This window comes from Ictalurus furcatus, chromosome 2, assembly GCF_023375685.1.
Source record: "Ictalurus furcatus strain D&B chromosome 2, Billie_1.0, whole genome shotgun sequence".
NCBI lineage: Eukaryota > Metazoa > Chordata > Actinopteri > Siluriformes > Ictaluridae > Ictalurus > Ictalurus furcatus.
This window is the reverse complement of record NC_071256.1, coordinates 33,453,095-33,480,730: the sequence shown is the minus strand read 5'-3', so window position 1 is coordinate 33,480,730 and position 27,636 is coordinate 33,453,095. Positions and strand designations below refer to the sequence as shown.

The window sequence follows — 27,636 nt, the reverse complement described above, 5'->3', positions numbered from 1 at the left end:
AAAGCTTTCCCAGAAGAGCGGGGCTTATTATAACAGCAAAAGGCAGACAAAATCTGGAAAGGGATGGTCAGGTATCCACATGCTTTTGGCAATATAGTGTAGCTGCTATAATGACTTGTACAACTCCACAACATTAAATGTAACCTTAAAAGGTTAAAAAAAAAAACGTCAATCATGAATATTAAAAACAGCAATCGTGACACGTTATGAGAAAATAATCCACATCAGTGTGGTAATTATTATTAATCCTGTGTGGTGATTATCTTCCTATACCAGCACAGCCCCGGCTGGCAGAACGTGTTTATTACAAAATTTGAAACGAGAACTTGTTAGAACACGCAAAGCCGCATGTGATTGGCTGATCCGGTTCCCTAGAATTCGCTTTCTGAATCGTGATTGGTCAACGGTGGGTCACTTTTACCCCACGTGAGTGGTGAAATTATTTAAGGCGACGCGGTAAACAAACGTCAACAGCAAATATTTTGGTTGCGTACCTGCTGGGGAACCTGTGTTAACATTTTGTTGTGCATTATCCGTTATTGGGTTCTTTAAAATTTTATTTTCAGTCCAGACTCAGCGTTTTGGAGAGGTCTGAAGGCGGACAGTGAAGAAGAGAAGAGAGGAGAGGAGAAGAGAGTGCAGTAGTAGTGGCGCACGTTTGTTTACTTGTTTTTGGGAAAAACCGAGTGACGTTCGGATTTTCATAACAACGTCAACTTCTGATGTCTTTCACCTGGCTGGGGTTTTTTTAATTAAATTTTTATATGTAATTATACGAATTATACCTCAACCATCGCAAATTATTCCTATTTAGGTGAGTCTGTTTTGATGTTTAGCTAGCTAGCTGTCGTTAGCTGCCTCGTGGACGGTTTGTTTGTTTGTTTGTTTGTTTGTTTGTTTATTTATAGCTTATTTCAAGATGCGTGCGTTTGCAATGCACAACTATTCAGATATGTATTAATGTGATATAAATGTCCGTCATGCTAGTCGGTGGTAGTAGTAGTAGAAGTTGTTGTTGTTGTTGTTGTTGTTGTTGTTCTTGTTCTTGTTGTTGTTCTATCCTGTTTGCATTGCAGTCTGTCTTGTGTGTTTTTGAGGCCCGCGACGTTGCGCAGTTTTGCAGCATGTTCTATTTAATAAAAAATGTAATATTAATACCGAATTCTCTTTATTTCTGCATGGCACTGACATCCTATATTGCTTAGCACAGCTACAGTGAAGGAAGGCTACACCAGGCCAAGTAGGTCAGGCGGATATAGGGTTTGTGTGTCCTGTTGGATTATTAAACCCGGAAGTAGCTCGAATTATTTCGACACGCTGCTGATAACATACACAAAGCAGGTTTCAGTGGTTACACGTTTAACGTTTTCTAGACTATAAACCAGTTCATTTTTCACTTGTTTTTTTGTACCGTTCTACAGACTCAACTTTTCTCAACATTAATCTGCCCAACTATTTACATGTCAGACTCCTCTTTGTTTAAATGTATACAATAATATTCTGTGTATTCATTAGAACCATTAAAAACATTCGGTCCAAGCTGCTATTATTTACAGGCTGCATGGTTTTTTTGTTTTTGTTTTTTTTTTTAAATTTAGGTTTAGTTTATTTAGTTCAAGAGACCAGTCAAGCAGGTTAACTATGAAGATCTGATATGAAGGTATTTTTGGAGCAAACCAACTGAGCATTTGTGACCGTGGAATCTGGCGTTGTGGAAAACTGTAGGGCTGGGCGATATATCGGTGGTAATATGGATATCGTGATAAATGATTATATGCAAGACACTTTTCTGAGATAGTTGGTATGATTTTGTTTGTTTTCAGTAATCACACATTAAATGGTACTGAACGGATGCTGTTGATTTTACGTTATTTATTTTTTTAAAAAGACAACTTGCTTTTCCTTAACGCCTGCAAAGATTATCGGCAAAGTCAGTTTAAGGTTTTTTAAGGCCGGACTCCCTTTTTTTTAAAATTTTTTTTTTCCTTTCCCCCCCACAAACGCAACGCAACAGTCGCACCTTCTCAAATTCTTCATTGCAGCTGCAAATCCTATTCTACAAATCGCAAATGAAGAAACTCTCATTTTTGTTACACTTTGCTGCAGTGAATATGGTGCAAAACACATTCACACACCTGTATCAAAAAATGTGAAGTCGTGGACAAATTTTGCACATTTGCCAATCAGAGAAATTATTTGTGAGGAAAATATTCTACAGGTGTGCAACTCTCCATTGCATGAATTCACATACTGACTTGTGGATGTGCATAGTTTGGCCATGACTTCACGTTTTTTCCCATTCGGGCGTGTGAATATATTTTGCACCATGTTCACCATAGCTAAAAAAAAAAAAAAAGTGAATGTTTGAGGGTTTTTGGGGGGGGGGTCCCCATGTGTGATTTCATAGAGTAGGAATTGTGCACCTGCAGTGAAGAATCTGAGAAGGTTTAACTGTTTGGGGGAGAGGAGAAAAAAAAAACCTTCAAGTTTGTAACTTGAAACATTTTTCTGTGTGACTTCAAATTTACTGAGACTATTTTCTACAACTACAAATTCCAGGTCACAGGAGCTCGATTGCTCCAGTAATACTTTCATAGTTAATTCCTATAAGAACTCAGTACTGTGTTGTCCACCACTGTGACCATGCTTTGAGAACCTTTGCATTTCATGTAAATGTTGCTCTGCCGGTCTGGATGGGTCTCTCGTCCTTCTGGAATTCGATCTGTTGACTGTTTTTCTTTTCTTTCTTTTTTTTCTTTCCCTTTTCTCTTCAGCCATGGTGAAAGAGACTAAAGCCAAAACTTTCCAGGCGTACCTCGATTCCTGTCACCGCCGTTACAGCTGTGTCCACTGCCGCGCTCACCTAGCCAACCACGATGAGCTCATCTCAAAGGTGAGCTGATGTAAAGATTTAAAGGTTGTGATTATCATCATATAGAAATTCACCTCATTTGTGAGCACAAGCCTGAGAAACCTCTTCATTTTCAGTCTTTCCAAGGCAGCCAGGGGCGTGCCTATCTGTTCAACTCAGTGTGAGTATCTGGACCCGTTCATAAAGTAGTGAATCTAGTATTGGCATGTATCTTTTTGTCATATTGTTTTGGTGCTTGACGATTTCAGGGTGAACGTGGGCTGTGGACCGGCTGAGGAGAGGCTGCTGCTGACTGGACTTCATGCTGTGGCTGATATTTACTGCGAGAATTGTCACACCACTTTGGGCTGGAAATATGTAAGCACATCCTTACATACTCTACCGCAAGCTTTGCTGGCTTTGTTGTCGTTCTTCGCAGCCATTGTGCAGTTAAATTCTGTATTTTATAATACTGCAGCTGCCCACATGTGCAAGAAGCAAGCTATGATTAGAGTAATCGGCATCAAATCTCATTTCAAGCGGTGTAAGCCCTACATGGAACGCTGGTTTGGACTAGCAACCAACTTCCTGTTTACACTTGTATGCGCATACCCAGTGTGCATGAATGGTCATGTGACATGCGTTTTCGGTCGTGAAGTGTGGACTCGGATCATTTCTGAAACACAGCAGAAATGGCAGTGTGGACCAGGATTGTTTTCATTTTAGAACGCAGTTTTAAAACAAAAATGCACTAGTGTAAACAGGGCCTCAGTTTGACAGCACCACGTCAGTTGTGCCCTCGTCAGTGGATGTTGGTGGACATCCAGTTCTCAACTGGTTCACAACACTTCCAGTCTGTTTGAATTTGTTAACTTTTGTTAGAACTACAATGTTTTGTGTGTGTGATGTGCTTGCCATGTTTCCTGTTAAAGTCCATCCCAACCTTACGACAGCTTCCTGATCCAGCTTAAAGTCTATCTGGAGGGGGGCAAAAAAAAAGTATAATATAAACTAAGTATGAAACATTGGGAGTCATTTTGCTTAAAAGTGTTAATTTCCCCTATGTATGGAGACTTTTGAGACACCCTGTGGTTCTGGATGTAAGGCAAATTGCAGGTTTATATAAATGCACATGAAGTATGGTGGACACACCACAAAATATAAAAGTAATACAAATGTAACTCTTATTTAACAAAGAAACAGGTTCCAGTGTCTGCTCTTTGTAATAGTACGTTTTACACCATAGGAGAGTCTTCAGGGCTTTGCAGATTTTTTTTTTTTATTATTTATTTATTTATTTTTTTGTCCTATTAAATTAGAGCTGGTGAATGTAACTATAAATAGTTCAATCATTAATACATTCAAACTAGTATTCGTTAGGAAGTGGTTATACAAGGAATTAAACATTTTGGGATGTGCTGCTATTGGGGAAACGTTTTTGGGATTTTGTTGGTTTTTCTTATTACAGCATGCCCCAAGCATCTTATTCCTTACATATCTGATTTTGGCAGTCACCAGTGTTCCTCTAAACAACATACTGCAATATCTTTATTGGATTTCAGGAAAGCTTAATAAACTTTAGCCCACAAATCGAGTTATTCTACATCTGTGCAGTGCATGAAGGAAAAGAGGCAGTGTGTGTGTGTGTGTTTGGATATAAATGGAGACCGATCAAAGAAGCACAGTATTGCATGCAATGTGCAAGAATTCCAACTCCCAAATATTTACCATTAAAGCAAATTGTTAGCAGCCATTAACCTAACGTTAGTTGTGTCATCCAAATGATGATGGATTTAGATGTCTATTGTAACATGAGAAAACGTGTTATTGTGCGTATTGTAAATTTTACTAGAAATATAGATAATATGAAAGGCTAAATATCAAATCTTGTGAAATTTAGAAAGTAATATTGCATGGTCCGGCTATCAGTTGGATAAAATACCACCTACAAGCTGCTTGGTTTTAGGAAGTAGCAACGCTTCCACCTTGCTACAGGAACAAGCATTTAAATATTTAAATTATACAGCATTACTAAAATAATTCAGATGACTGACAGATTTTCCTCCAGTTATCCGTTTGTCTACATGTAAAAACTTATTGTCTTGATCTGACATTCAGTATGTTTACATGGACAACAGTAATCCAATATTAACCCGATTATGACAATATTCAGATTAAGAAACTACCATGTAAACAGTGATTATTGATGACCTTAATCCAACTAAAGTCATACTCGAAGTAAATTTTTTGCATTACAGACATATACACACCTTAATCACACTATTAACATCGTGTGGGAGTTTTCACCACATTTTGCGACAGGACACGATCACACATGGCAGTGCTCAACTGTTTGACGGCAAACAAGAGAACACTGCTGTGTCTGAAACGGTGTACTTACCTGCTATATAGTAGGCGAGATGCATGTATTTCAGATATTATATAGTAGGTAAGTACGCGGTTTGGGATGCAGCCCACGGCTTCAAGCAGTCATCTATTAACACATATAGCATGACAAATGATTAACTGCACTTGAAGCGTTCGTAAAAAGAGAACAAAATTCTGGAGGGAATGTCGGACGGCATGGCATGGGTACATAATGACGTCTGCTGTTAATCGATCTATGTTCTATAACGTAAAACGGGAACATGAAAGGAATATTCTAAAAGCGACTCATGTAAACACCTTAATCAGAATATTGTTTTATTCAGAATAAGGTCAATAATTAGATTATTGCTGTCCATGTAAATGTAGTCATTGTGTGAGCTGCTCGCTGCTTTTAACCATGTGAAGAGCTTTACCTCAGACTTGATTCTTTCTGTCTCTCCACAGGAGCAGGCGTTTGAGTTGAGTCAGAAGTATAAGGAGGGAAAGTACATTATTGAACTTTCCCACATGATTAAGGACAACGGCTGGGACTGAAGCTCTCGGCGCCTAACATAAGCATGATGCGCTTTTTTTTTTTATACACGTTTTTGCATTACTATTGAGCACTTTTTTTCATCCTTGATAACCCAGTTCATCAGTTTTACATTTAAATGTGGTTGAAAATCAGAAAAATCATGCGTTACGCTCTTGTGTATCTGAGAGTTGTACAAAAAAAAAAAAGTAGGAGCTTAAATTAATCTCCAAAACTTTGCTGGACATTAAATAAACAGCTTTTGAAACCCAGTCCATTAAGTGTAGGCTGGGCAAACTTTACCTTTATTGAAAGATCCAGTGACTTTTTTTTGTTTTCCATTTTTAGGTTCAGGTTTAAAAGCACGAGGTAGCAAATGATTGTTTTGGAGAAATGTTTTACTCTGCATAATTGTGTGGTATCTACCACTTGAGGTATCATTTTTATTTCAGTGTGAAATGCATTGAGAGACTGAAGGCGATGTGCAATATGTTTGTTTGTGTGCGTGCATGTGTGCATGTGTTTGAGCTAGTGAAAGTGTTTCAAATGTTGTCGTTTTTCTTTTAAATGTTTCAAGGTATAAAGGAATCCTGGGAATGTTAATGGCTTGTATCATGTAGGCCAGATGGTGTACATTATTTCCTGAGACAGATCAGTTACAGCTTAATTTAGAATGTAATTGTGACTTTTTGCTTAAGGAACTATAAATAAAGGCAGTCATTTGATCATGTTAGAATCTTAAAAAGTTAGTCAGTGTACAAATGTCTGTAAATGCAAAATCATTTAGGTTTGTTTTATCAATTTGTGTTGTTAAATTGTGATGAATGAATGTTTACTTTAGTGTATGTAAATACAGAATATATAAATAAAAAAGGATTGTTACTTACATGTGGTGTTAATGTGTTATGAAACTTTATTTATTTTAAAAAGTTGTGTATATATAATTTGGGTGGCAGTGGTTGTCCAAGTGCGTTTCCCCATGGGTTCTCCAGTTTCTTCCCACATACATGCTGGTAGGTGGATTGGCCAAGTTAAATCGCCCGAGTGTGTGTGTGTGCTTGTGTGCACGCGGTACACTGAAATGGACTTGTGACTCAGGGTATATTCCTGTGTTATGGCCAGTGTTCCTGGGATAGGCTCTGGATCCACCATGACCTTGACCAGGATAAAATGGTTACTGAAAGTGAATGAGTACAAGAAATTTGGCAATTGTTTTTATCCAAATCAACTTGTGCTTGAAGCCAACCTGTGTCGCAACCTGTGTTTTTCCAAAATTTTCTCAGTTTAACAACCACATAAATGTGTTTAAATCCACACATTTGGTGCATGCACAAGTTTTTGATTCCATAAGCATTACTTGTTAAATATGTCAATGTTTGCTATAAATGAGTCACATTATGGATCGACTCAATTTACTGATTCTTTGGAATCCGTTTCGGAGGATCAACTGATCGATTCAGTTTTGGTTTCAAATTGTGTAGTATTTTGGTTTATGGAAGCCTGTGCTCAAAGCGAAACTTCATGAAAACGTTTTCTGTATGCGAGCCAACAAATTGTGATCAATATTTGCGGAAGCCTTTTTTGCAGGCTGTTAGGTGATGGGCCACATTACACTAGTCCACTGTCAAGATGGCCTAACAAATAAAATCGGTTTAGTGACCAATAACATAACAACCCATCTTAACGGTGTTCATAAATTGCAATTTATCCGAATGATACACTATATGGCCAAAAGTAAGTGGACACCTGACCATGACACCCATATGTGCTTGTTGAACAAGCTATTCCAAATGCATGGAATTAATATTAATTTAATTTTCCCCCTTTGCTGTTATAATAACCTTCATTCTTCTGGGAAAGATTTCCACTAGATTCTGGAGCATGGTTGTGGGGATTTGTGTTCATTCAGCCACAAGAGCATTAGTGAGGTCTGACGCTGATGATGTGTGAGGAGGCCTGAGGCATAGCTGGTGTTCCAGTTCATCCCAGAGTATTCAGTGGGGTTGAGGTCAGGGCTCTGTGAAGGCCATTCGAGTTCTTCAACTCCAAGCTTTACAAGCCATGTCTTCATGGATCTTGCTTTGTGTACACTGGCATTGCCATGCTGGAACAGGTTTGGGCCTCTTAGTTCCAGTGAAGGGAAATTGTAATGCTACAGCATACACAGACATTCTATACCAGTGTTGTCCAATCTTATCTAGCAAGGGGTGGTGTGGGTGCAGGTTTTCCCTTTGTGGATAAGATTGGACACCCCTGCTCTATACAGTCACATTTGTCCATCTTTGTGGCAACAGTTTTGGGGGAAGGCCCATGTACAGTGCATCCGGAAAGTATTCACAGCGCTTCACTTTTCCCACATTTTGTTATGTTACAGCCTTATTCCAAAATGGATTAAATTCATTATTTTCCTCAAAATTCTACAAACAATACCTCATAATGACAATGTGAAAGAAGTTTGTTTGAAATCTTTGCAAATTTATTAAAAATAAAAAACAAAAAAAGCACATGTACATAAGTATTCACAGCCTTTGCCATGAAACTCAAAATTGTGCTCAATTGAGTGCATCCTGTTTCCACTGATCATCCTTGAGATGTTTCTACAACTTGATTGGAGTCCACCTGTGGTAAATTCAGTTGATTGGACATGTTTTGGAAAGGTACACACCTGTCTATATAAGGTCCCACAGTTAACAATGCATGTCGGAGCACAAACCAAGCCATGAAGTCCAAGGAATTGTCTAGAGACCGCTGAAACAGGATTGTATCAAGGCACAGATCTGGGGAAGGGTACAGAAACATTTCTGCAGCATTGAAGGTCCCAATGAGCACAGTGGCCTCCATCATCCGTAAATGGAAGAAGTCTGGAACCAGCAGGACTCTTCCTAGAGCTGGCTGCCCGGCCAAACTGAGCGATTGCGGGAGAAGGGCCTTAGTCGGGGAGGTGACCAAAAACCCGATGGTCACTCTGACAGAACTCCAGTGTGTCTCTGTGGAGAGAGGAGAACCTTCCAGAAGAACAACCATCTCTGCAGAACTCCACCAATCAGGCCTATATGGTAGAGTGGCCAGACGGAAGCCACTCCTCAGTAAAAGGCACATGACAGCCTGCCTGGAGTTTGCCAAAAGGCACCTGAAGGACTCTCAGACCATGATGAAACAAAGATTGAACTCTTTGGCCTGAATGGCAAGTGTCATGTCTGGAGGAAACCAGTCACCACTCAGCACCTGGCCAATACCATCCCTATGGTGAAGCATGGTGGTGGAAGCATCATGCTGTGGGGATGTTTTTCAGCAGCAGGAACTGGGAGACTAGTCAGGATCTCAGACTGGGGTGAAGGTTCATCTTCCAACAGGACAACGACCCTAAGCACACAGTCAAGATAACAAAGGAGTGGCTACAGGACAACTCTGTGAATGTCTTTGAGTGGCCCAGTCAGAGCCCAGACTTGAACCCCATTGAACATCTCTGGAGAGATCTGAAAATGGCTGTGCACCCACGCTCCCCATCCAACCTGATGGAGCTTGAGAGGTCCTGCAAAGAAGAATGGGAGAAACTGCCCAAAAATAGGTGTGCCAAACTTAGCATCATTCTCAAAAAGACTTGAGGCTGTAATTGGTGCCAAAGGTGCTTCAACAAAGTATTGAGCAAAGGCTGTGAATACTTATGTAAACGTGCTTTTTTGTTTTTTATTTTTAATAAATTTGCAAAGATTTCAAACAAACTTCTTTCATGTTGTCATTATGGGGTATTGTTTGTAGAATTTTGAGGAAAATAATGAATTTAATCCATTTTGGAATAAGGCTGTGACATAAAATGTTGGAAAAGTGAATATACTATATATACTAATATAGTTTGTGAAATTATTTACAATGAAAACAGTACTTATTATGATTGCAATAAGTATTCACCACGTTGCTGGGAAACCCCTAAATTAGATATTTTGGAAGGAGACATGGCTTCACAATCAGTTTTTATCTTGATAATGAAGAATTGCTGTTCATATCATTACCACATGCCTGTAGCCAGTAACCGTGTTTACTGCCCTGAGTTTATTGCTCTATTTTGCCCCCTAGTGGCATAACAGAGACTAGCTCTTTTATGGACCCTTTAATTCCGTTACGGTCCAAACAAACCCCAAAACGTTTTTAATACTAAAACACAGGTTCTAAATTAAATTTGTGCTCTTTTATCGGGACCTGTGCAGTATGTCCGACACCCCATCTTTAACAGAAACAGACAAACGGTAGCTTTTATTTTCCCCAAGCCCCAGGTGGTTACCGTATAACCCGGTATATACGCGCATTTCAGAATTTACCGTAATTACAGGACCTGTCGCAAACCAAATCTGAACACAACTACAAATCCCAGACGACTTTACGACCGTCGGTTGACGTGGCCGGCGTTGTTCAGCATACCGGGCCGATTTAAATTCAGTTCAGCCCTTAACTGCTTCGTCCTCCTCCGGTTTGCTGGTTAAAAAAAAAAAAAAAAAAAAAGAAACTGGTTCTTGTCCGTTGTTCTTCTTGACGTTTTACCGTCTATCTCTTTGTAGCTGCGTCAGAAAATGTCGGGGAAAATGAAGAGCAGGAACGCGGCGAACGCGGACTCGGTGTCGGGCAGCGTGCCGTGTGATGAGCGCATCCTGAAGGACTGCCATCAACTCTACACCGACACAGACAGCGGTAATGATAATAATTTTAATAATAAATCACGACTGCAGGCTGTTATAACTCCAGTCTTCTGTTTGATTTGCACTCTTATCTTCAATGCGGTGACTCTAAGCTAATAGCATTTAGCCGGCTCGCGCTGTGAGAACTTCTGTTGCTAAGGCGAGTTTGAACTCATTGAAATTTATCGGATTTAATTCTGAATTTTCTTTTTTTATTCGTTATGTTAACGTGTATTAATGTTGTCTGTAGTACTCGTTGATTTTGTTTGTTTCTCTTAAACTCTCTGCTAGTTTGCTAGAGAGTCAAAGGACGCAAAACAAACAAACACAAAACCTTTTGGTAGCACTATTGTATTTTAAAACTTTCATCTTGACTACTTGTCTAGCTTTGAGTTTTTAAATAATAGAAAAACTATCCGACTTGCAGTTTTATTAATACCTTGGGACACCTAAGATAGAAATTAATGACCTTGGGACACCTAAGATAGAAATTGAAACACATGGAAGAAATTCATCATGATTTTAACTACCTTTCCCAGGTTTTTTTTTTTTTTTTTTTTTTTTTAAACAGTTCATTCTGAAATAATTTCATTTGCATTAGATCGACATTTACCCCTATTCATATTTAATATTAATACCCTCCCAAACCCCTCTGAACATCCAGAACAAGTGTGGGTCTGACACAAGAGCATCGCTACTTAGTCATGGAAAGTCAAGTGGGTCTTTTATTTTGTCATTCCTCTTCATAACTTGTATACGTCAGAACAAAACGTCGTTTCTTCTGGACCACGGTGGAACCCGGAGCCGTACACAAGACTACATAAAGTGCAAATACACAACAGTGGAGGTGTGCAGTGGTACTGAGTCATACTAGGTTAGGTGTTTGACTAGCCCAGGTGAGCGTTGGTGTTGAGTAATCTGACTGCCTCAGGGAAGGAGCACCTGTAAAACTAAACACCCAAAATGTCTTCATTCATTCATTCATGTCATCCATTCATCCAGCTGTCCTTCAATACTTACTTCCAGCCTTGCTACCTTTTTGTCGGTGCTTTTGTATGTTTGCTTGACCGTCCTTCCTGTGGAAGTCTGTCCATACATCCATAAGTGTTTTATCCTGATCAGGGTTGTGGGAGTACACCCTGACTGGGACCACACACACACACACACACACACACACACACACACCCACACACCCCATGGGGTAATTTAGTGTAGCCAACCCACCTACCGGTATGTTTTTGAGAGGTGGGAGGAAGCCTGAGAAACTGGAGGAAAGCCACTTGGACAGTTACAGTCAGTAATTCAAGCTCAGGATCCATTGTGAGTCAAATAATATTTTTGTCTTAAGGTGCATCTCAATCAGCTTCCTTGCTCCCTAGTTTGTGAATCAGTATATTTGGTGTACACGAGTTGGGGCGCTGGTAAGGACCATGGCGCTCACTATGCATTGGGACACTGATGACTCTGGCAACACGACAACATACTCGTATTGTAAAACGTCACCGCAGGCATTTATCAACAACAAGCAGGACCGATATTTTTCTGAAACACACACACACACACACACACATATATATATATATATATATATATATATATATATATATATATATATATATATATATATATATATATATATATATATATATAATGCATCCATCCATCCATCTTCTACCGCTTACTCCTTCTTCAGGGTCACGGGGGAACCTGGAGCCAATCCCAGGGAGCATCGGGAACAAGGCGGAGTGCCAGTCCATCACAGGGCACAATCACATACACACTCACACACCCATTCATACACTACGGACACTTTAGACACGCCAGTCAGCCTACCATGCATGTCTTTGGACTGGGGGAGGAAACCGGAGTACCCGGAGATAATGCATACATCTCTCATAGAAATTTGTTAGCTTAATCATGTGTGTTTCTGTCATGGTACTTCAGGCAGGATTGTAGTGGATTTTAAAAATGTAGTGATTTAAAAAGCATTTGAGAGCTACAATAATGAGCTACTTACATTTGTAGATGAAGTTCCTTGAGAGTTCATCTGCCATTTGTTTCGAGCTCAGAGGCTTCAGAAAATATGACGTCGTTTCCAGTAAGGGAGCATGGTGAGCATCGATGCTCCCTGGTTTTTGCAGTGCATTGAGGGATATTTGTTTTGGGAGTGAAGGTTCCAGTGCACTGGAAGGATTTTGGGATCAACTCCCTGATCAGCGCCCTGACTACTGAACTACGGAGCTGATTGAGCCGTACCCTTAATATTGACCTGAGGGTGTGCAAACTTATGCATGTGACTTGGCATCATTTATAGCATTGAACCATACAGCCTGCTGGGCTTTCCTTAGCAAATAAAATGCAGTCTTAAGAGCAGCTGTGGTTTGATAAAGAGATAACTTTGATGAAATCTTATTTTCTGCGTTTGTAGGATTAATAGCAATAGCTCAGTCTGTTGGCGTGACTTTGCTGCCTCCCAGGAAGAAGATCACTGTGGTGCTGATGGGAAACCACTCGGCTGGAAAAAGCTCCTTCATTAACTGGTATATATGTGCATTCTTACATGTTTTAATGACTTGTGTGCAGTTTAGGAGGTCTTTTCAAACATTTCTTCTCAAACATTTTGTTTAAGGTACATAGAGGAGCACATCCAAAGGACAGGAGTTGCGATTGAGACACAGGGCTTCACTTTTGTTACTAGCGGGCGTAAGAGGGAGTCGCTCACGGTAAATAAACAATTGTAGCATGAAATCATGAAATTCTTGTGAAGTTTTTCCGAGTAGCTGAAATGAATGATCTCCGTTTTGTTTCTGGTTTGACCTTTCACCTCTTCTACTTTAGGGAAATGCAACTCTCCACCTGTACCCTCACTTTAAAGCACTTCAGGAGTTTAAAGGTGAGTAACCAAAAGCAGTTGTTTTAATAAACATCTTGTGCTTGCCATGCATGTTTTCTGACTCTCTTCTCTCGGTGTTTTTAAGGCGTGTCTGAATACGTTGGCACCGAGATCTGCACTTCTCGGCAGAAGCGTTTCAGTTTGGTGACTTTTGTGGACACTCCTGGACTGGTGGACGGGGATATGAAGTATCCCTTTGACGTGGACCAGGCAATCCTTTGGCTAGGTAGGATTTATTTGATGTCTGCGTATTAGACTCTTGTCTCAGACGTGCCAGCATCTATGGTTCACATTTACAATTTTGAGTCTGTACAGCGACGATGCAGGAGACACCTGAAAACTATTTTAACGCTTTTCTGCTTTCTTCACTACACCAGCAAACTGTGCATGAAATTCACATGGTGCTAAAACCAGTTCACTGAAACGATGTGAAAGTTGTGCACTTGCTTCTCGTCACGATTACATCCACTTCCCTGACTTTATAAAAGTGAACTTCATTCATGAATTGTGAACCAATAGAAAACAAGAGGGTGGGACTGTATCGACATAGAGATGAGTTTTTGTAGCGAAATGATCTTATTCCTCTCTGCTTGCCACGGTTTACTTCTTAGCAGTGTTGGGACTGTCTGATCGTCTTCTATGACTTCTTAATCCAAATGTTAGTTACATGTGTTACAGTGAAGTTTCCCATCTTCAGGTGATGTGTGTGACTTGATCCTGGTCTTCTTCGACCCGATGGGACAGGCTCTGTGCAAACGCACGCTCAACATCGTGGAGCAACTCAATGAAAGGCAAGGAGATCGGCTCCGCTTTTACCTCAGCAAAGCTGATGAGGCTGGATCAGAGTCAGACAGACAGGTGTGAGGGTGGTGGTGTTGGTGCTAGTCCTTGTTTTTCTTGAATCATTTGCGACTCCGCACTTTGTCAGACCTAATGGCAGGCTGTGATTTGCTTTGTAACAGAGAGTGATGATGCAGATTGTGCAGGAGTTGTGTAAACGTCCAGGACTCAACAAGTGTGGCTTTGACATGCCTACCATCTATATCCCCAATCCCAACAAGGTACCATTAACACGCACTCTTATTCTTACTCAAAAGAGACCTTGAAGAAACTAGCATGTAAACAGCGATTATTGATGACCTTAATCCGACTAAAGTCATACTCGGAGTAAACACAAATCGAATTGAGACGTGTGGAGTATTCCTGTTTTAGTCGCATTATCGAAGTGTATTACAGACATGTACACACCTTAATCACATTATTAACACCGTGTGAGTTTTCACCGCATATTGCTACAGGACAGGTACACACACACGGAAGTGCTCAACTGTTTAACGGCAAACGAGCACGGCTGCGTCCCAAACCATGTCCTGACCTGCTATATAGTAGGTAAATACACGGTTTCGGACGCAGCCCACGGCTTCAAGCTGTCGTTTGTTTGAACGTATAGCATGACAAATAATTAACTGCATAATAATAAAAAAAACTTTGTTTTTGCTCGATTTTGTCCACAGCCCAGTCGATGTGTGAATCAGATCGAGGAGGTGTGTCGCACCATAGAGAAGACCATAAACCAGACGGTGCAGAACACCCTCAACACGTTGGAGAAGGACTGCGAGATCATCTGCACGGCTGTTACTGATACGCTCAACAACGACCGGTACTAAAATAAACAGTTGGTTGTTCTGTGGATGTAATGTGAACCCACACCCAAATGATAAAGATGTAACACATGGTTTGTTTTTTTTTGGTTCCCTAAAATCCACAGGCAGTGCAGTGTGGAGAACAGGCGTGCCCGCTGTAAGAGTTGTTTTTTGGGCTTGCTGGGCTTCAGCGTACCCTTACTGCTGCTCTTCGCTCTGGTGCTCGGCAGTCTGTCCAGAGAAGTGCTGGAGTTAGCATTGGGTTCTGAAGGCACTGATACACTCTCACTCTATCTGGTGAGTATGTACATAAGCACATGTTTTTTTCATCTGAAGAGAAACAGTGAAGTGTTTCAGTGTGTATGGCTCCTCTTTATTTACTGGTTTGTTTGTTTTTTTGTTGTCCCCCCCCCCTCCTCTCTTCAGGCTCCGGTAGTGAAGGCGTTTGATTCACTGTCTGTGGAAACCCAGTTGTATGTTTGTGGTGGCCTTGTGCTGCTCTCCTTCATCCTCCTTATCCTCGCCCGCTTCTCTTCTCGGTTAGTACGTCTGTGTGCCTTAAGGCTGTCTCAACAGATTTCACGATTTGAGTGCTATTTGAAGAGCCCATGTTCTTCTTTTAGTCCCTGACAAGAGTTAAGGCAAAACAGGACCCAAAAAGCAGCTTGTTACTAATAAACAGCAAAAAAGTGACATCTTCCATGCTTAAGACTTTCCCGTGCCAGAAAACTTGTGTATATAGAGGTTATTGCTTTACCTAAGTGCTGACACTGACGACTCCTTCCAAAAATGTTTCATGCTTCGTGTCCACACTCATGGACAGTCAATTTAAGGCTCTTTTTAAAAAAAAAAAATACATGTTTTTTTTTTACAGATGATTTACATCTTATATTTAAATCACTTGATCATTACCGTAAATTAACACAAACATTTTTAGCCCTCTTTGTACTGTGTGTTTGGTTTTTTTATTTATTTTTTTTTTGTGCCTTTGACATCATCTCGCTTATCTGTTTCTTTCTGCCTACAGCACGAGGCCGACTCTGTCCGGAAAACAAAAGAGGCAGTTGCAGGAAAAACTGGAGTATGTGCAGGAGGTGGTGAAAACAAAAAAGGTAGTTTGAGAAGGTTTTTAAAAATGTATTTTGTTTTTTTTGTTAAAATGACAATATACAAAGGGGGATAACTATGCAGTATATTAAAGACTCTGTGTGTGACTCCACAGAAGAAGCTGTATGAGGAGTACCTCCGGCAGAGTGTTGGTGATCAGGATATGAACTAAGGTTTTATGTTGAAGATCTACTGGAGTGATGAATGGAAACAGCAGTGAACAAATAGTAATAATGAAATCAATAACCACAAATCATTCCTGTACTGTAGAAGAGCAGTGATGGTGTAGACTCAAGCTTTTCAGGATCACCCTCCAGAAGCTACGCACCAGCATTTTTCAACTCTGATGGGGAGGGGTGTAAATTTATCAAATGTTTATCAATGGTTTTCAAGGATGCTGTTGTAGCACGCACTTAGATCATGTCCAAACCAAGGCATGCACTGTTCAGTTTTTTTTTTTAACCATCTTATTAACATGTTACCTGCCACATGTTCTCCACTACAACCTTACAGCTTTGCATGATCCGTTTTTGAAGCAAATGCCTTGCACTGCCTTTATGTCGTGCATTCGTTGTGCTTTTTTTTTTTTTTTTTTTTTTTTTTTTTTTTTTTTTGAATTCTCATTTCAAGTTTAAAACGTATACCTCACTGTGTGATTTGAACACCATGAAAAGAAACGATCATTTATCGTTTACAATACAACTTCCAAATGAAGCTTGGACGAAAGCTGTGTCAGGACAGCAATTTTACTAAACAAGAATACAGTGCTTGTGTGCCTTTTGTCGTTTTTTTAACTGTTTTCTTATTGTAGCACTCATAATAAAGTAAAATATACAATCTGATCAAGTGTACTGGCTCTTTAGTGTGTTCCTTGAACTCATGGCTTGCATTAAAGGTGAAATATCTCAGGCTTCTTCATAATTTCTTACGGGGCTGTTGGTAGAATCCTAAATTGCTCCATGTACATACAGTAGTAGTGCATAAAGTCACAGTAGGGTCCGACTGAATCGAGTTTTTTGCCTTATTGGAAATGTCCTGCCTTAATATTTCCTGTCAGATTTTCACTTCTGTGCTCTTCCTGAACTTGTAGCCACTTTTCTAAGTTGTATTCTCTATTTATAAGAATGTTTGTTTGCATTATCCTGGTAACTGAACTCCTCTTCAACAAGCAGCAGTTAAGCAGATCCTCCCTGTCATGCTGCCTCTTACACACCTGAGATTCAAATACATCTCTCTATTCATTCAATAAATAGTTCAGAGGTTTATGTGGAAACATTTGGTTTTTTTTAAACTGAGATAGTAATGACATTTCGTACATTTACAAACGAAGGGGAAAGACAGACAGACAGACAGAGAGAGAGGGGGGCACCTAAAACTCAGTGACCCCTAATCATATTGTTACAAAGCCCTGCAATACAAAGATTCGATCAAGGAAGACAGTCCTCTCTCTCAGCTGGTCTGATGCTTTAGTCCTGAAGGATCACCAACACCTACTAACCCCCAACATGCTGATGCTTTAGACAAGAACAACAATGTCAAAGATCAGATTAGACCAAGTTATATAAGTCACCTATTGGGAAACCCAAACACAACAGCAGAGTAAAATGCAATGTTATTTGGCCGTAAAAAGACAGTACACCATGGCAGTCTATCTGTATACAGTGGCGAACAATAAAGAGAGAACCACCTTGACATGGTACAGACTCCGTGGACACAACCTAGCAATAGAAAAAGGCCGACACATGAAAACATGACTCCCAAAAGGAAGAAAGGTTGTCTACATTGCAACCGTAGCACAGTTGAGACAGCTGCACTTCCTAACAGAATGCACAAAATACATAGACATCCGAGAAAAATTCTACCCCAAAATTAAACGCACACCAAACTCCCTCTCCTACTAGTAGAACATGAAGACTGCTGTTTAATAGCGACACAATATGAGGGACAGTGAGCGATCTGCCTTACCCTTCTAATTGTTATGATTGCTCTCCTTTATTATTATTGTTTTATATCTTTTTCTTACCTTTATTAGTATATTCACTGTTGTTCTGTAATTTTACTCATCCTTCTTGAAAAAAAAATTCTGTATACAGTACCTTTATTTTGTTCTTAATTTATGTAGATCCATCCATTTTCTGTACTGCTTTTCCTACACAGGGTCACAGGTAACCTGGAGCCTATCCCAGGGGAATGGGGGCACAAGGTGAGGGACATCCTGGACAGGGTGCCAGCCCATCTCAGAGCAAAATCACCCTCACACACACAATCACATAGCCAAATTAGAAATGCCAGTCAGCCTACAATGCATGTCTTTGGACTGAGGGAGGAAACCGAAGTACCCAGAGTATAGTGTTTTGTTTTATTTTTCATTCTATTTCTCCTGCTTTTGCACTGTGCTTCCTTTGTACTTGCTTTGGCAATACAAATGTACAATTATTTGTCATCTCAGTGAAGCACATGTAAACTGAAACTGAGAGAGTGAGTGAATGTGTGAGAGTGAGAGAGTGAGTGGGTGAGCGAGAGAGAGTGAGAGAGAGTGAGTGAGTGAGAGAGAGAAAGTGAGAGAGTGATTGAGTGAGTTAGTGAGAGAGAATGAGTGACTGAGTGAGTGAGTGAGAGAGAGAGTGAGTGAGAGAGTGAGTGAGAGAGTGAGTGAGTGCCGACTCACGCGTGAGACTCGGCTTTGAATGTTCACCTAAAAGAGCCGATTCAAAGATCCGACTCGTTGGCGAACGACACGTCACTACTTCAGTTGGAGGTTTAAAGCAACTCAGCGTCTGTCTATCTATCTATCTATCGATTTAGATAGATAGATAGATAGATAGATAGATAGATAGATAGATAGATAGATGTATATGTAGATATGCATAGATATAGATATATCCGTATAGATAGATAGATAGATAAACAGATGGAATTGATGCTTTCTCGTGAACAGGATTGAGGAATGACTCACAGTCAAACCAGTAACACAACATTTTAAGCATTGTTTGTGACTGTTTAGATGTTTAGAAATAGTATAATTTAAACCTTTCTTTCTTTTTTTCTTTCTTTCCAACTTGCTTAACTGGTTGAAGTGTAAAATAAAGTATAGTCACTATCCCACTAAAATAAAGTATACATTAATGTGACTCAACGTAAACTGTAAACCAAACAGGTAGAGATATCAGAAAAATCTATCAACAACTTTTCTATAATAGGCTAATACTATATATATATATATATATATATATATATATATATATATATATATATATATATATATATATATATATATATTCACTACAGAGCAAATGTAGTCTCATCCATCCATCAGCGCCGGAACAAGGTGAAAGTGTGCGCTTTTGGTGTTTTGGTGTGGTCGATCACGTGACTGTGGGAAGGCGACACTGCTTTAGGGACATTTCACAGTCTGCAAAGCTTCAGTGTCTTCACCTTGCATCACTGCTTGGACAAAGCTAGAGTTTTCAGAATGTCAAAGATAATGAAGAGCAGGAACGTGGAGAAAGCGGACTCGGGGTCCTGTGATGAGCGCATCCTGACCGACTGCCATCAGATGTACACGGATACAGACAGCGGTAATAAACCATCAGCTCATTTTATCCCACTGTACTTTAGCCTTATGCGGTTCGTCTCGTGCTCTTTAATTGATCCTTACCAAGTGTGCTAAACAAAGGTAAGAAGTCTATTCAGTACTTCACTGTGGTAAAGAGCTTATAGTTAGTGCAGGGGTTCCAAAAACTTTTTGTAGCCTCTAATTCAATTCAGATTCAAATTTTATTGGTCACATACACAACCACACACACTGCGACGTGCAGGGGAGGGATTTATTTTTTTGGTTATGAACCATAGCTTTCTTCTATACAGGTAGGAAAGGAAATATATATATATATATACGTATATATATATATATATATATATATATATATATATATATATATATATATATACATATATATATATATATATATATGTGTGTGTGTGTGTGTGTGTGTGTGTGTGTGTGTGTTTTAAACAATATATGACATGTATCATATTTTCCTTTTCCCTTTGACTGTAAAAAAAAAGAAAGACATAGACTCCTTCAGTACATATTTATTTAATAAACATAACATATAATATAATATTGTGTTATATTATTATATAACTATTGTATTGGACTCAGTATTTAAACAGGTACCAAAAATATTGTGGTTATTTATTAAGCCAGAGAGCTTCTATTAAAGTTCACATTAGATATAAGTTGACTTTCATTTATTAGCACAGGTCTAGGATCCCCGGGTCAATCCTGAGCTCAGCACTCTTTATGCAAGGTTTTGCATGTTCTTTCCATGTCTGAATGAGTTTCCTGTCCAGGGTGTATTCTCATGTTTTGGTTCTGGACTCACCACAACCCTGACCAGACTAAAGCGGTTACTGAAGATAAATAAACGAATGAGAGTTTGGATTTAACCACACAATGAATGAATGAATGACTGAATGAATGAGGGTTTGGTTTCAAGCTGTTCAATTCAAATAACCGGTGTAGGTGAACAACTTTAATAACTCAGTTCTATACGTAATATAATGGTGAGCTTTGATTTCCTCCCAAAAATAAATAAATAAATAAAAAATACTTCATAAACCCACTGGTTATGCTTTATGGACCCCTGAAGGTCCTCACACCCCACTTTGAGAACATTGGGGTTAGTTATTCAGAATTACATTGACTACAAATCCATGATACAATAACACGTGAGAAAATAAACTGCAGCAAGCTAGTTTCTGGTTTTCAAATTTGGATTTGTAAACATGTATAGGCTATTTTATAATGTATATAAGGTATAACTTTAAACGTTTCCCACACAGGGGGATGAAATCCTCTTCAAAATGTGACCAGTCTGATCTGTAACATTGTTCACAGTCCTGTCAGTGACTAGTAAAGCCTTCTGGCGTGCCAGGCAGGTTTGACTTTGAAAGGATATTTCCAATGCAAATTTCAGTAGACTACACATGCAAATCTGTGATTTAGGCAGGGCTTGATTTTTTATTTTTCAAACAAATTGCTTATTGTATTGCTTTATACAACTCTGCGAGATTGTGGAATGATAAGGCATAATTAAGTTATGTCAGTGACTGATGCCCAGGAACAACGATGAGGGCGAAAAAAAGAAAAGAATCCCAGTCATGAATCACTTCCTGGACATAGGAGTGCACTTATATGGCTCCAAAATACCAGTATGGGATTGTTTTATGGATGCACTGATCTCTATGTCCTTTATTTCTACTTTGTGAATCCACTTTCTGAACATGTTGGGTTTGTTGTTTCAGAAATTCTTGTGTTATAACCTTCCCTCTGGATAATAAACATTGGGTAGTATTATTACCACTAACTACTAGTGAATATAAATTGTCGTACTTAAGCAAAAATGTAAACTTTGCCCATCAGATTGAAATCCAATCACTCAAATCACTTCAAGAGACATGTTTTCCAGATGTTAGCTTCAGTCTCAGATGCTCTGCCCACAGTTCATGCAGCTTCTCATATCTTTTTTTACACTTAGCTTCGAAATCTTGAAGGCTGCAAGGTTTGGAAATGACCAAATGCACCAGTCTCTCTAGTGAAAGCTAAGTCTGGCTCACAAAACTACAAGTCTGAATATATTTGTGTCTCCAAGCCACATTTGACAACCAAAACAATTTTTACATCGCAGCACGCATGGTTTAACCCAGTGGTTTTCAAAGTGGGGGCCGCCAGGGGGCGCCCAGGGGGCCTCAACAATTTGGTGTGAAAAATAAATAAATATATGATTTTTTTTTACATGATTTTTTTTCAGACAACCACACACACACACACACACACACACACACACACACACGCAATCAATTCCTAATGTAATGTAATGTAAAGATGTAAGATGTAATTATTAATTAAAAAAAGTGGGATATATTCAGAGTCTGTATTTTTAATGTGTTTTAAAGACATCTTGCAAAAGGGGGGGCCTTGGTCAAATGTTAATGCCATTTGGGGGGCCTTGCCCTGGAAAAGTTTGGGAACCCCTGGTTTAACCAACATCACTGTAAGTGCTCAACAGGAATATAGCTAGGAATTCTGGGCCTTCTGAAAGAATATCGTTCTGGGCCTTACATGTTTATTTATAAGTTCGTATTCATATGTATACACAATTGTCATCATTACATCATTACAGCCCCCCAATCAAGAAAATAATCTTATTCAGCTGTAGTATCCTGCCTAACGCTGCTAGTCTAATAGCAGATTTGTGGTCATGATTTTCAGAATTTTGAAAAAAAAAAAAAATTATACAGTATTTTTTCATTTAATAATGGTAATGAGACTTAATTGATCACATGTACATATGCACAGTGCAATTCTTTTCTTCGCAAACCCTAGCATGTCAGGAAACTGGGAACGGAGTAATGAAGTAGAAGCTACTAAAATACAACTGGACTTAGGTCATTTTTTTTTTTTTTTTTTTGTAGGATTAATAGATATAGCTCAGTCCGTTGGCGTGACTTTGCTGCCTCCCAGGAAGAAGATCACTGTGATGCTGATTGGGAACCACTCGGCTGGAAAAAGCTCCTTCATCAACTGGTATATATGTGCATTTTGACACATTGTGTTTGGAAATGCATGATTAAGATGATCCTGCAAGTAAATATGCTTCTCATTCAGACATTTCTTTGCAGGTATGTAGAGGAGCACATCCAAAAGACCGGAGTTGCGATCGGGACACAGGGCTTCACTTTTGTTACTAGTGGGCGTAAGAGAGCGTCTCTTACGGTAAAATAGGTTCATTATTTTCTTTTAGAGATTGTGCATGTGTGAAATCTGGCCTCATGTATTACAGATTTGTCTCTCATTTGACCTTTCACCTCTACTCTTTTAGGGCAATGCAACCTTCCAAATGTATCCACACTTTAAGACACTTCAGGAGGTTAAAGGTTAGTTATCAAAAAGCAGACGTTAAAATAAGTTTATTGTGTGTGAAATGGAATGCACTTCCTGCACTGTAATAAAGTTTCCCTGAATATACAGTGCATATTTATAGACATATTTATCTGGAACATAAATACACTACAACTTTGCATGCCGCACTTTGCTTTCGAAAACTAAATGTACTTGCATTTAAGAAACATGATCCCAAATTGCCACATTTGAAACGACCTTTTGATAAATAAATCATCTAATTAAGGGCGTGTGTCTCTCTCTTTGTTTAAGGCGTGTCTGAATATGTTGGCACCGAGATCTGCACTTCTCGGCAGAAGCGTTTCAGTTTGGTGACTTTTGTGGACACTCCTGGACTGGTGGACGAGGATATGAAGTATCCCTTTGACGTGGACCAGGCAATCCTTTGGCTAGGTGTGTGTGTGTGTGTGTGTGTGTGTGTTCTGCCAACAAGGCTTTAGGCTGTTGTCTAATTGTCTTGTGTCTTGTCCACCTTCTTTGACTTTTTATAAAATACGATGTTAGCTACATATGTTGTGATGTTTGTCTTCTTCAGGTGAAGTGTGTGACTTGATCCTGGTCTTCTTCGACCCGATGGGACAGGCTCTGTGCGAACGCACGCTCAACATCGTGGAGCAACTCAGCAAACGGCAGGGAGATCGACTCCACTTTTACCTCAGCAAAGCTGATGAGGCTGGCGGAGAGTCAGACAGACAGGTGTGAGGTGCTATAATTGCTAGTCTTTGTTTTTCTTTACGACATAGTCACACTTTGTCAGACCTAATGGCAGGATGTGATTTGCTTGTTACAGAGAGTGATGATGCAGATTATGCAAGAGTTGTGTAAACGTCCAGGATTCAACAAGCGTGACTTTGACATGCCTAGCATCTATATCCCCAATCCCAACAAGGTACTACCAAGGTGCTAAAGTCGCCTCTGTTTTCATGACTAAAAACATATGTCTTTAAAGCTCTACCAATGCGAAAAGATAAAATGGTGGGAAATGAAGACTGATAGTATTCATATTTTTCTTAATATTTTGTTTGTTTGTCTTAATATTTTAAGCCCAGTCGATGTGTGAATCAGATCGAAAAGGTGTGTCACACCATAGAGAAGACCATCAATTACACAGTACAGAACACCCTCAGCATGATGGAGAAGGACTGCGAGTTCCTCTTGGAGGCTGTTACTGATACGTCCAACAACGACCGGTAGCACAGCTTTACACATTTACATAATCTGTATCATACTTAATGCTCATGCTATGTTCAATACTTTGTCAGTGGGTGCCCCGTTAATCTAGTTTGTTAGCAATATAAGCAGAATTGATGGAAATATATAAATAATCCACACCCTTCTGATGGTCTGGATGCACACATCTTAATTTTTAACAGCTTTATTTCTCCTTGTTTTTCCGGGGTTGGAATGACCTAAATATAGAATTAAGCTGATTTTGGGGAAGAATAAAAACAATTCATAAATATAGTAAACACCTAAAGTTTCCAGTTGGTGTAGTTTGACTTTCAGGTAGTTTTCACACTGGGCACATTTTCTGCAGTCTGAATCTGAGTGCGATTGATTGTTGCCAGCACCCCCCACAGCACTGGTATGGTTTCAGACTCACTTGCTTCTATTGAGCCCCGGTACATTTGCGTTCATCTTACGTCATCACAAACACCCATGGAGAACTCAACTCGACTCACCATATGTTTTGTGCTATTATGCGCAGCAGATATTATGTACAGCAGTGGACCTCTTCTGTGTCCCACAGCGTTCCCCCGCCACTCATGGTACACATGTGTTGTGGAAACTAATATTGTCGTCATTGGCTAAAACTCATGCGCAGGTTACTTTACTTCCTGAACACATGCAGAGTACAGAGTACGAGTTGCGTTCACATTCATGGGAATCGCAGCACAGTTCCAGTGCAACTGAAGTCAGACCACCTCTTACAGGTAGTCTCGGGTTGGGTGCCGTGGTGTACTCCCGGTCCACATGACAGCTTTCACATTGCCAATTTTTCATGCACACTGTGCTCTGTTTCAGACTAAACTGCCAGTGTGAAAGCTCCCTTAGTGTAAATTTAAAGTGGGACCTTTTAACCCAAAGGAAACATAACAGTTAACTACTGGTGCCTGGAAGAAGAATTTGTCACATATACATTACAGCGCAGTGAAATTCTTTTTTGGCATATTCCGGTGTGTTAGGAAGCTGGGGTCAGAGCACAGATACAGCTATGATATCTCACCCCATAGCAGAGAGAGTTAAGAGCCTTGCTCAAGGGCCTGCAGTGGCAGCTTGAACCCCTGATTTGCTGATCATTAACTCAGAGCTTTAAATGTTGAACTAATACTGCCCTAACAAGCACTTGTATTGCTGATTTAGACAGTCTTACAAGGACAACCAGCGTGCCTGCAGTAGGAGTTATGTCCTGGCCCTGCTGAGCTTCGGTGTGCTGCTGCTCTTTACCGTGATGCTGGGTAGCCTCTACAGGGAGGTGCTGGAGCTGGCACTGGGTGTTTATGGCACTGAGATACTATTGCTCTGTCTGGTGAGTGTCATTGTCTAGGCAACATGAATACATTATTTGGAATCAATACTATCAGTACTGTGCTCTAAACGGATACATTAACATTACGGATCCATTAACATTAATCATAAACGGATTCATTAACAGGAATGTGCTGAATGCACAATCCAGTTACCACGGCAGTTCATTCATTCTTATTCACTGCCTGGTCCAGGTTGAGGTGCTTTCAGTGAGGTTACCAGTTTGATTTGGGAAAGACCCAACATAATTTGTTAGAACATGTCGGAAGCTTGTAGAAAAAAAACAACAACTTTGTGACCGGTCCAGTGCACATCTCAACTCGAGTGATATCAGAGCAAGAATTCACAGACCACGCTGATAGTAGTTTTTTTTCCAGCAGCGTTCCAGTGTTTCTGGTGGCATAGTGATAGCGTTCATATTTAATTCCAAAATAAAAGCCCACTTCCTATCTAGGCCATCAAGCAATGGTTACTAAACAGATACAGATAGTGTTATTTATTTTAGGACCAATGAAATTATCTAGCAGAACATTACAGTGCGTCTAGCTTGTTGGTATACAGGTGAATCTCAACAAATTATAATATCGTGGAAAAAATGTATTTTTTTCTTTATTCTAATATTTTGAGATACTGGATGTTTGATTTCCATGAGATGTAAGCCGTAATCATCGAGATTAAAACAAAAAAAGGCTTGAAATATTTCACTTTATGTGCAATGAATGTAGAATATATGAAAGTTCGACTTTTTGAATTTAATTACGGAAAGAAATGACATTTTCCCCTGTACGTATGAACCCTGTATGGTACCTGTATGTATGAATTTGAATTTAGTGTGTGAATAATGTACTACATGCTCTACTGATTTTACCCATGCATGTCTTTTTAATACTAATTATGTGTGTTTGCTCTCTTTTTGTAGGCTCCAGTCATAAGGGCGCTTGATTATCTGCCAGTGCAAATTCAGCTCATTATTTCTGGTTTCTTGATACAACTCTCGATAGTTCTGCTCATCCTGGCTGGCCTCCTTTTTCAGTTAGTAAACCTGTGTTTGTTGGGTGTATGTGTACACATCCTTGGAATTTTCATGCTTATCTGCTTCTCTGTTTCTGCAGCTCTAACACGACTCTGTCTGGAAAACAAAAGATACAGCTGCAGGAAAAACTGGAGTATGTGCAAGAGGTGGTGAAAACTAAAAAGGTAGTATGTGTGTGTGTATGTGTTGTAATAGGATAATACACTGAATATGATGAGTGCTTAAGAGAATATATATACGTAATGGCTGAATGCATCTGTTTTTGCTTTAATCAGGGACTGCCTTGAGAGAAATTAGCTGGTGTAGTGGCACAGTTTCCACCTTAGAGCTCCAAGCTCCTTGCACTTCCGGTGCCGTGTGAGTGGCAGCCGGTTGCAACAGCTTGTGTCTTTTTGTACTTGGTTTTTTGTGTATTTTTGTGATTTTGTTTGCTTTGTTTTTACTCCTTGTGCTGTCATGACACCAAATTTCCCCTTGGGGATCAATAAAGTACTCTTTATCTCTCTCTTTCTTTCTCTCTCTCTCTCTCTCGCTCTCTCTCTCCTGCATTCGAACCTGAGCTTGGGTGACACATGGAGTTAGATTATATTTTCCACAAATTTCCCCTTCAGGATCAATAAAGTACATCTGTCTATCCAGCCTCATGGTTGTCAGTGCTAGACACTTTCCAAATTAGTATCTGTCACTTGAAAAGGCGATTCAGAAATCTGCAGCTATACCATCGAGGACACTACAGTGATCCTGAATGAGAGGTCAGCCAGCCAATTTTAGTGACCACGACGTCTCCATGGTTACAACGTGATGTTTGAGAGATGCCATCTTCAGTGGTGCTTGAATGTTTGTGAACCCTTTGGAATTGTCTATATTTCTGCAAGTAGATAAAGAGAACCCAATTAAACAAATAAGACAAAAATATTATACTTTGTCATTAATTTTTTGAGGAAAATGATTCAATATTACATATCTGTGAGTGGCAAAAGTATGTGAACATCTAGGATTAGCAGTTAATTCAATTAGTAGTTAATTTGATTAGCAGTTAATTTG

The 27,636-nt window shown here is 39.6% G+C and overlaps 3 protein-coding genes across 10 annotated transcripts; all 3 read left to right on the top strand.

Moving 5' to 3' along the window:
• Positions 1-410: 410 nt before the first annotated feature.
• ypel3 (yippee-like 3) lies at positions 411-6,636 on the top strand. Of its 3 annotated transcripts, none has more exons than XM_053615873.1 (5): positions 411-814; positions 2,775-2,893; positions 2,989-3,032; positions 3,121-3,229; positions 5,684-6,636. In XM_053615873.1, the coding sequence occupies exons 2-5, from the start codon at positions 2,777-2,779 to the stop codon at positions 5,771-5,773; spliced, it is 360 nt and encodes a 119-aa protein (XP_053471848.1). In that variant the 5' UTR covers positions 411-814; positions 2,775-2,776; the 3' UTR covers positions 5,774-6,636. The 3 variants fall into 3 exon arrangements, with proteins under 3 accessions (XP_053471848.1, XP_053471866.1, XP_053471857.1); XM_053615891.1 differs by lacking the exon at positions 411-814 and adding an exon at positions 821-1,660; XM_053615882.1 differs by lacking the exon at positions 411-814 and having other exon boundaries at positions 821-2,893.
• Positions 6,637-10,156: 3,520 nt separating this feature from the next.
• Positions 10,157-17,703, top strand: si:ch211-11k18.4 (uncharacterized). The gene is made up of 12 exons (XM_053615860.1): positions 10,157-10,433; positions 12,849-12,960; positions 13,050-13,143; positions 13,259-13,313; positions 13,399-13,539; positions 14,011-14,171; positions 14,276-14,374; positions 14,828-14,973; positions 15,082-15,253; positions 15,383-15,495; positions 15,984-16,068; positions 16,179-17,703. Exons 1-12 carry the CDS (start codon positions 10,316-10,318, stop codon positions 16,233-16,235), a joined length of 1,353 nt encoding a protein of 450 aa, XP_053471835.1. The 5' UTR covers positions 10,157-10,315; the 3' UTR covers positions 16,236-17,703.
• Positions 17,704-19,397: 1,694 nt separating this feature from the next.
• On the top strand, positions 19,398-27,457 carry LOC128602175 (uncharacterized). 6 transcript variants are annotated; one of them, XM_053615828.1, is made up of 11 exons: positions 19,398-19,641; positions 22,544-22,655; positions 22,751-22,844; positions 22,951-23,005; positions 23,283-23,423; positions 23,566-23,726; positions 23,821-23,919; positions 24,075-24,220; positions 25,395-25,560; positions 26,479-26,591; positions 26,672-27,457. In XM_053615828.1, exons 1-11 carry the CDS (start codon positions 19,536-19,538, stop codon positions 26,790-26,792), a joined length of 1,314 nt encoding a protein of 437 aa, XP_053471803.1. In that variant the 5' UTR covers positions 19,398-19,535; the 3' UTR covers positions 26,793-27,457. The 6 variants fall into 6 exon arrangements, with proteins under 6 accessions (XP_053471803.1, XP_053471785.1, XP_053471813.1 ...); XM_053615838.1 differs by lacking the exon at positions 19,398-19,641 and having other exon boundaries at positions 21,806-22,655; positions 26,672-26,756; positions 26,868-27,457; XM_053615810.1 differs by having other exon boundaries at positions 26,479-27,457.
• The last annotated feature ends 179 nt before the right edge of the window (positions 27,458-27,636 follow it).